The sequence below is a fragment of the Protobothrops mucrosquamatus genome, unplaced genomic scaffold (genome assembly GCF_001527695.2).
Source record: "Protobothrops mucrosquamatus isolate PMUCROS unplaced genomic scaffold, P.Mucros_1.0 scaffold212, whole genome shotgun sequence".
Lineage (NCBI taxonomy): Eukaryota > Metazoa > Chordata > Lepidosauria > Squamata > Viperidae > Protobothrops > Protobothrops mucrosquamatus.
The window spans coordinates 1357203-1367242 of record NW_015386566.1 but is presented as its reverse complement, the minus strand read 5'-3'; the positions used below and the strand labels follow the sequence as shown (position 1 = coordinate 1367242).

General features: G+C 40.3%; 1 protein-coding gene across 1 annotated transcript; it reads left to right on the top strand.

Moving 5' to 3' along the window:
* Positions 1-1668: 1668 nt before the first annotated feature.
* Positions 1669-8727, top strand: LOC107285816 (3 beta-hydroxysteroid dehydrogenase/Delta 5-->4-isomerase). The gene is made up of 3 exons (XM_015814068.1): positions 1669-1873; positions 4154-4318; positions 7822-8727. Exons 1-3 carry the CDS (start codon positions 1720-1722, stop codon positions 8634-8636), a joined length of 1134 nt encoding a protein of 377 aa, XP_015669554.1. The 5' UTR covers positions 1669-1719; the 3' UTR covers positions 8637-8727.
* The last annotated feature ends 1313 nt before the right edge of the window (positions 8728-10040 follow it).

Genomic DNA, 10040 nt, shown 5'->3' with positions numbered 1-10040 from the left:
TATAATAAAGGTAAAAAAAGAATATATGCAGTGTTATCTTCATTTTAGACATCAAAATGGTTTTGCGGCTCCCAGTGTTTTGTTTTCAGTGGGAAACGGGTCCAAGTGGCTCTTTGATGTTTTGGGTTGCCTACCCCTGCCCTATACCATTTCAGGTATACAATTGTCCAGCCTCTTTTTGAAAACCTCCAGGGATGGAGCACCCCCAACTTCCAAAGGCAAGTTGTTCCATTGGTTGATTGCTCTCACCGTTAGGAAATTTCTGCTTATTTGTTATTTGTTGACATTTATTCTTTGTTATTTGATGTTATTTGTTGTGCAATTTATAATTTATAGTGTTTAATTTTAGCTGGATTGTGCCCAATTAAAGATAATAGAAAACACTTCTTGGAAAACTGATCAGAATAAGACAGCGCCTACCATTTCAGGATACTCATAGTGTTTGATGACAAGGCCTTACATGCCGTGGCTTCCTATCTCTCACCACTACTGGTTGGGCTTTCCTTTACTTAACAGCAGAAATAATAAGCCATAGTTTGCATGGGAAAGAACCCAGAGGACTCACTCTTTTTGACAAAAGATTTTCTTCCATCACTCACCTCTCTCGATGGACTAGCAAATATCTTTTATTTCAGTCTGGGGGAGCTTATAATAATGTGACTTGAGATTTTCCTTTTTTCTTGTACATGCAAAAGGTGTATCAGGCATCTGTCACTGGATTTTGTTTTCCTCCAAATTTAGGAATTAGACCTGGTATACTTCTGAAATTCCCTTTGCTTTTCAGTCACCATTATATATTTTTTTCATTGGAATTCCTTTTCTAGGAATTAATTTCTAATGAAGTTCATTTCGTTTGATGGCTGGTGAATGTTTATAATGATTGATCAGGCAATAGAAATTCTGAGGAAGGGGGAGCATTTCATAGCAGCTGCATTAGGCCAGGTGATAGAAGCAGCATTTATGAGTGGGATTACAAAGTATGTGATTATTTCCAAGAATCTTATCTTGAGTCATATTATCAATAATTCAGAAATTAATTGCTCCAGAGGACTATTTCACTCCTGAGATGCAAGCTTTTCTGCATCTGAAAAGATGCTGAATGTTCTCATTCTCTGCAGGGTTTCATTTGTAATGTTTGTGTGGGAGGATTTGTCCTGCACAGACTAATTTCACCTTTACTTTTTCTGACTATCTTTACATAACTACAGCATTTCAAATACTTTGGATCAATTTAGATATTCTGCAAGATAAAAGGATTACAAGTTTTTCCAGTCCTGGACCATTTCAAGCAGAAATCTCTCTCTGGAAATACATGATCCAAATTGGCAGAGAAGAGAGTATATCTATGGTATGGAGAGACTTCACTAGCTTCCAGGGGGGTCAGGAAGAGAAGGCAACCTGCGCAGGCCAAGAGCCCTCAAGTGCCATCTCAAGCCTTAGAGGCCAAAGACTGTGCAGTTTAGTAACATTTAGAGATTAGAGTGCTCTTGTGTTTCATCTCAAAAACATGCAATAACTCAGCAGCAGTAGGCAGAAGGAAGAGAAGAGATAGAAGCAAATAGCCTTCAATATGAAGACACTCCCACTTAGCCAAGGCTTGCCAGTTGAAACCTCCCCCTTCTTCCTAACAACGTTCTGCTGCATTCTTCTCCTCTGTCTCTTTTTCTCTTTTGTTTCAGGAGGAACAGCAGCCCTTGCAGCATCTCCTTGCTCATCATCATGTCCTTGGGAGGAATGAGGTGCCTCGTGACTGGTGCTGGTGGGTTCCTAGGTCGAAGGATTGTTTGCCAGCTGCTGACAGAAAAGGAGAGTTTGGCCGAAGTCAGAATCTTGGACAAAACCGTCAGTGCTGAAGCACTCCAGGATTTTGAGAGTAAGTAAGGTAGCTGAAAGGAGAGAGTAATTTGGATGCCCAGGAAGAAATACCTAAATCCACACTGTAGAAGTTCCTCATGTTAGAGGACTCCACTGTGCTCAGGTGGCACTTCAGTGTCTCAACCAAGCTATTTCAGACTGCTGGTGAAGGTTCACATAACGGAAACCGTGTCTCCAATTTTTTTAAATACACAGAATTTTGTACAACAAACTAGATTAATACCCTTTTCCTTGACATGTTAGAAAAAATGTTTCTTCTATGGAGGAGCATTTTATCTGCTGAGCTTCAGCCTCATGTCTGACAAAGTGTAAGCTCAGCACCCTCCTTCCTTCAACATTGGCCAGACTAAATTGTTTAAATTAGGTAATTAACATTTATTATTAATATGTCTATGTAACATTTCTGCTAAGAGGTCTGTCAACAATATCTACGATATTTTTCATGACATTTCAATTTTAGTTGAAAGGAACGATACATAGCATGTGTATACACATGCAAATTGGATTAGAAGATTAGCTTTAAAGAAAGAATAGATGTCATCTCTGTGATGCCCAAAATAGTGGAATGCATAAGCTCGTGCACAAATCCAGATTAACAAAAAAAAAAAAAAAATGAAAATCAGATATTGTTTGCACTGTTAATAGAAAAAAGGCTTAAAAGTAAGCATTATATATTTAAAGTAGTACACAACAACTAAAAATAGGAATATATTTGGGCATATGGATTTGCACAGCTCCTGCTCAGCTTTCATATTCCTGAAGGCACCTTGTTGTTAACTATTGTAAATGGGTTTGCTTCCCTTTTTTTCTTCCCACTCCAGGCAAAACCTTATTCGTTGGTGTAAGGGCTCCAGGGAAAACATACTTGTCCATCAATTAATTAGTAAACATTCAAAAGAATCTCATTGGTATTTCTGACTTCAGCAACTGCCTGTAGTTTGATAGGAAGCTATCACTTCACAGGGATAGAACTAAAAGAAAGCTGAAAGGATCCTGGCAAACCTCTGCCTTGCATCCAGAAATATGTCACCACAGGGCTGAGCAACTGTGTAAATCAGTAGTGACAGGTAGATCCATGTCTAAAATGGAATGCAAAAATATTAATATTTTTGGAATTTATTTTCTAAACAGAATGCTGGGGTTGGACTAGGTGACCTCCAAGGTCCCTTTCAAGTTTTTTATTATTATTATTATTATTTATATTATTATTATTATTATTATTATTATTATTATTATTATTATTATTATTATTATTTATATTATTTATATTATTATTATTATATTTACTGCAATATATTATTGAGGCTGGGACAACTATGGACGTAATGTAAATCCACTGGGGCTTTACAGAACTTAATATTTTTATGAATGTGACTAAATAAGACATAGTCCTTATTTATTTTTGTTCATTTCTAAGAAATTTTGACAGCAAATGGGGTATTTTATGCAGTCAATGCAATCATTTATGCAATAAGTTGTAATATAGCTAATGTTTTTAAAAGCACAGAACATGCATTGTATACATTATGCTATTGACAGAACAGTTCAGTTTAATGCATGTTTCCTCATAGAATTAATGAAGATATTCAAGACTATCAATTGCCTGGGTTGTAAGATAGTTTGTTTGCTCAGTGAGTTCAACTGATTTTGTTCCTCAGCTGTAATGGTTCTGGAGCAAAAGCCTCAGACACTGCCATCGACAAGTTTCCATAGGTCCTAGCTTGGCCCAAGGTCTCTTTCTCTGACCTTTTTTTTAATAAGAAAAGAGGCTCAGTTCTTCCTATGGTCCTTAGATCCTTTAAATCCTGCTACTTGTTCCAAAGTCCAGTCAATGTGCTAAGATAAAGAGACACCTTATTTTGGAACACACGTCCTTTGCCCTGAAGCTCATTAGCTACCACTGAGTCTGTCCTTGTGCATGGAGCCACAGATATCTTCTAAGTAGCGCTTCTCTTCAGATAAGATGGAGAGCCACAGTTCATTGGAGACTTGAGTCAGGGTTTGTCTTTCAAGGGCCTTGAAGAAAATTGTTTTTTCAGGGCAAAGGCAAAAATAGCTAAATGGCAACTAAGCTGGGGTGTCCATTGCTGCTCTTTGTTTTTCTGTGTTATCTGACTAGATGGCTAATGAGAAATAAAACTCAGCAGCATGGGTGGAGGGGGGAGGAGAGCTGACTTCTCTCCCCAGCTATTAGGATGGTCTGCATTGCTTGCTTTAAAGTGAATAAAAGGAAGGTAAATACAGCTCGTTGCTTTATTGGGTGCTTTTCTTTTTCCAGAAGTGAAAAGTAACACCCTTTTGACAGTCATACAAGGGGATATCCGGGATGTGGCGCTTCTTCAAACAGCAGTCCAAGGAGTCTCGCTTGTCATCCATGCAGCTGCCATCATTGACACCCGGGGGCTCATCGATCGACAGACCCTCTGGGATGTCAATGTCAGGGGTAAGGTGGGGTGACTTTCAATGCCAAGCCAGAGAGGGGCCACTTGTAAATAAATTTCAAATGCTCTCCAGACTGCAGAGAGAGAGGTGAGCCACTCACTGGCAGGTGGCGAATGGGCTGCTCCCCATTCTTATTAGGAATAACAGTGAGGGGGGTCTCTCTTCATGGGGAGCGTCTGGATTGCAGACTGAGAGGAGGCTTTACCTCCTCCTTCTGTTGTAGCTGAGGTTGTTCTCTCTGTGTGGGTAAGTATCTGGTTAAGAAGAAAAGTTCTGCAAGACATTACATGCACACATGGATATGCACAAACCCTACAAAGTTGTCTGGGAGGAAAATACCTTTCTTAATGTCTCACGTGGCAAAACGATAGAGATCATGTAACCCCATGCACATCTTTTATTCCAGGGGTAGTCAACCTTGGCTCTTTTATGACTCGTGGACTTCAATTCCTAGAATTCCTGAGCCAGCTTAGCTGGCTCAGGAATTCTGGGAGTTGAAGTCCACGAGTCATAAAAGAGCCAAGGTTGACTACCCCTGCTTTATTCTATAAGAAACCTAGAACAAGTAACTTTAAACTGATCCCAGACAAATCTCACAAAGCAGGCAGCATGTGTTTTATTCCATTCTGGAATAATCCCTGCAGTTTTCTTGCAAAGGTTTTTCAGAAATGGCTTGTCCTTGCCTCCTTTCTAGAGCGGAGAGAAAGTGACTACTAGCCCAGGTTCACCCATCTGGCTTTGTATCTAAGGCAGGACTAGAACTCTCTGTGTCCCAGTTTCTAAGCTGATGCCTTAGCCACTACAGCAAAGTCAACCCTTCTCCCTTTCTCTGTATATACTGGTAGTCCTCGACCTACCACCACCATTGAGCCCAAAAATTTCTGTTGTTAAGTGAAACATTTTTAAAATGAGTTTTGTACCATTTTACTTGCCACAGTTGATAAGTGAATCACTGCAGTTGATAAGTTAGTAACCTGGTTGTTAAATGAATCTGTCTCCCACTCTGACTGCTTGTCAGAGGTTGCAAAAGGTGATCACATAACCCTGGGACACTGTAACAGTCATAAATGTGAACCAGTTGCCAAGCATCTGAATTTTGATTATATGATCATGGGGATGCTACAAAGGTCGTAACTGTGAAAAACAGTCATAAATCACTTTTTTCAGTGCTGGTGCAACTTTGAATGGTCACTAAATGAACTGTTGTAAATGGAGAACTACCTGTATATGTGTGTCCAAACACACAAAGAATCCCAAACATTCTCAATGTTATTCTCTCTCTCTCTCTCTCTCTCTCTCTCTCTCTCTCTCTCTCTCTCTCTCTCTCTCACACACACACACACACACACACACACACACACAGAGAGAGAGAGAGAGAGAGAGAGAGAGAGAGAGAGAGAGAGAGAGAATTCTAGTCCTGTCTTAGGCATGAAGTTAGCTAGGTGACCTTGGGCCATTCATTTGCTCAAGCAATGTGAAACAGTTCTGAAAATATTGCCAAAAAACCCAAGGAGAATAGTCCAGGCAGTCATCAGGACTTAATCCTGACTTGGACACACACACACAAAATTGCATTACAGAATTAGCTAATCCTAGTACATGGTCAAATCAAGATCCATTTTGCATTTTATAGAAAAAATATTCCCAATCCTTCAAGTCATGAATAATCCTAGTCAGGAATCAGATTGTTTATTGTTGATTATTTTACTTATATCTTTGTTTGCTTTAATCCTTTTTAACTATTTTTTATAAATAACCTAAGGCGGTGATCATAAGTCCTAAAATATTNATCCTAGTACATGGTCAAATCAAGATCCATTTTGCATTTTATAGAAAAAATATTCCCAATCCTTCAAGTCATGAATAATCCTAGTCAGGAATCAGATTGTTTATTGTTGATTATTTTACTTATATCTTTGTTTGCTTTAATCCTTTTTAACTATTTTTTATAAATAACCTAAGGCGGTGATCATAAGTCCTAAAATATTTAACAGGACATATGAGATGGTCCACAGTCCTGGTATCTGCGCCCCATGTAGAATTATGTGCTACCTGTATAAATGCCAAGGCCTGTCTTATCACAGAGATAAGCCACATTTGACATTTCCTAGAAACATGCATATTCATAACTGTTTGTAATGAGTGAAGGAAAACGTTAGTTTCTTCATTGGCTTATTTCGAAACAGATTGCCATCAATGTGGTTATGTCAGTAAAATCAAAGCATTTTTAAAACACTATTTCATCTGAAACAAAATCAGAAATGCAGCTTTTGTTCCAATAAAGAAGATGGCATTCATTCCTAGGTTAAAAGAGAAATAATGGAAAATGAGTAGATTAAGTTATAGGCAATCTATCTGAAACAGCACTGTTCTTGGGAAATACCTGCTGTCTTCATTTAAAAGCTGGCTGAGGAATTCTGGGAATTGAAGTCCACAAGTCTTCAAGTTGCCAAAGTTGAGGACCCCTGATTTAAAAGATTCTAAATCTTCCAATATATATTGGATTGAGGTTGGGGAGAGGGATATTCAGTGAAGTCCTTCAGATATACAGTAAGGTCTGGAAAGGAGGAGGATACTAAGAAACAGAGGGAAAATATAAAAGCCTCCTTTAAATATTTCACTGTAGTTCTGGGGCTGTGAAAGGTCTTCTGGGGAACCTTTGTTGTTGTTGTTAATTGCGAAGTCGTGTCCGACCCATCGCGACCCCATGGACAACGTTCCTCCAGGCCTTCCTGTCCTCTACCATCTTCTGGAGTCCATTTAAGTTCACACCTACTGCTTCAGTGACTCCATCCAGCCACCTCATTCTCTGTCGTCCCCTTCTTCTATTGCCCTCAATCTTTCCAAGCATTAGGCTCTTCTCCAGTGAGTCCTTCCTTCTCATTAGATGGCCAAAGTATTTGAGTTTCAACTTCAGGATCTGGCCTTTTAAAGAGCAGTCGGGGTTGATCTCTTCTAGGACTGACTGGTTTGAATACCTTGCAGTCCAAGGGACTCGCAGGAGTCTTCTCCAGCACCATAGTTCAAAGGCCTCAATTCTTTGTCTCTCAGCCTTTCTTATGGTCCAACTTTCACATCCATACATTGCAACTGGGAAAACCATGGCCTTGACTATACGCACTGAGAAGTGTTTTCTAGCAATACTTGCAAAATCAACAGTATAAGACCTTCCTCAACTTGGGCTTCTAAGTAAAAAGATCCTTACCTCCATTTGTTGAGAATGGTATAGTCTAGACCAGGGGTAGGCAACCTTGGCTCTTTTATGACTTGTGGACTTCAACTCCCAGAATTCCTGAGCCAGCATGGCTGGCTCAGGAATTCTGGGAGTTGAAGTCCACAAGTCATAAAAGAGCCAAGGTTGCTTACCCCTGGTCTAGAAAGTGGCAGTTCTGACAAACAGGCTCAGAGGCCTTTGTGGCATCAACTTATAAGATGATGTTCTCCTGGGGGAATAGCAACCACCTCAGCCTTTGTAATGTTGCTAACATTTCCCTTTTTCTGAAGGTACACAGTTGCTGCTGGAGACTTGCCTCCGCAATGATGTCCAGTATTTTATTTATACCAGCAGCCTTGAGGTGACAGGGCCAAACAACAGAGGGGATCCCATCTCTGACGGTGATGAAGACACCATATATCAGATGACCCAAGGCCCACCCTATGCTGAAACTAAAAGAGAGGCAGAGAAATGTGTCCTGGAGCTGGACAGGTTGCCACTCAAGGGGGGCAATAGTTTTGTAACATGTGCTTTGAGGCCCATGTACATCTATGGAGAAGGCAGTCCTTTCCTTCTGAGTCACCTCGATGAAAGCATCCTGAACAATAATGTATTTTTGAGGCTGTCTAGGAAAGAGGCGATTGTAAATCCTGTCTATGTGGGAAATATTGCTTGGGCTCATATTCAAGTGGCTAAAGCCATGAGAAACCCAACAAAAGTGAAACTGATCCGAGGGCGTTTCTACTATATCTCGGATGATTCTCCCCACACAAGCTATTCCGACTTCAATTATGAGCTGACAAAGGAGTTGGGCTTTGGTGTTGAACCCAAACCTGTGATGCCCATTACACTTTTTTATTATTATGCTCTGTTCCTGGAGATTGTGAGCTTCTTGCTCAAACCTTTCTTGAGATACGTTCCTGCTATTAATCGTTCCCTTGTAGTCCTGCTCAACACCCCATTCAGTTTTTCTTACAAGAAAGCACAAAAGGATTTTAACTATACTCCTCACTACTCCTGGGAAGAGGCCAAACAGCGAACAAGTCGATGGATTGCTGACATAACCCCTCTGAGGGCAGCATATCTGAAAAGCAAGACTACCTGAATGCCAGAAAAGCAAAGCCTATTTTTTAAAACAAAGGGAAGGGGGGGGCATAAGAATATCAAATCAACCAATAATTTTTTTTATTATGGTCACAGACTAGCATCACTAAGAGTATCCAAATAACTGAAATGGGAAAACAACGTCCTGAAATACCTGAATAAATGAAAGGAAAAATTTCCCACATTGTGTATACATTTGCACCATTAAAATATCAAATGAGCATCCCTCCTGATTTCTCACCATTTCTTATATCCATTTAAGTTGAGTTCCTGTCAGCATTCGACATCCAAATTCCAGAGTATCCAAACAGTCGGGTATTGTGAGAACATTTCATTCATCTTTGGGAATAAACAAAGGTGTTGATAGGCTCAGTTTGTTGAGCATCTTTAAGTCCATGTAGTTTTACATTCACACTGATTTTGGTCCACACATACCAGACAAATGTCCTAGCACATCATGAACAACCATCTATGTCTCTAAACATGGCCTGAACACGCTATGGTAACTAACACCACCTCACGATGTTATCTTCATCTCCAGTCCACATCTGGGGCAGTTTGAAGTCATATTTATCTCTTCCACTTATAAAGTAATATTTTCCCTCTTCTCCTGATGCAATCTTTGCCGGGGACACAATGTGGAACAATGTTGGTGATGACATGGCTGGCCAAGGGTTAACTAGTTCTGATGGTCTACTTTAGTCTATCTCCTCCAGTCCCTGTGCAGTCTCCTTCATAGTTGCAGAAGACACTCAATATCTGCTTTCTCCAGAGGCAGCTGCCACGCTAACATTTGATCAGAAATTTTGAAACTGTTGTCTTGTAAAACATCACTAGACCTCTCCTTAAAAAAAAAATAAGACTACTGTAGTGCTCCATTGAGCTATGCAAAAGAGCAAGGACACTGGTAGAGCAGCAAAGCTCCATCTTTCACCTTGCTGGAAAGAGCTTTACTTGCCAATGGCAGCTCCTCACCCAGGAAATATTGCAATTTTGGGCCTGCTTGGGGTGCTGGACATGCTGGGGGTCTCTCTTGACTTTGCTGTCCGAGCAGCAATTCCGGATGAAGTAGGAAGAAGCAGTAAGATATCCATATACCAGGCCACCTGCTGCAGGGCGAGGTGGGGGTATTGTAGTTCACAGTGCAACACATCTATGAGAGACCTTCTTTCTTCTCTTGTAAGATGCCTTGATAGCAAAGCCAAGGTACCTCTTGCAGCTGTCAGGAAATGAGGAAGAAAAACAGTTGCTTTCTTGGGGGATCAGGACCAAGTACAATTTAGTGAATACCCTGTCTGGCTAGTGGTGACCCACTATGAGTATCTCTCCCTCCCTTTGTCCACCATGCAACAAGCCTGTCCCCAGTTCCAAGCATCTCTGGAACACCAGAGACTGCTTTTTTTTT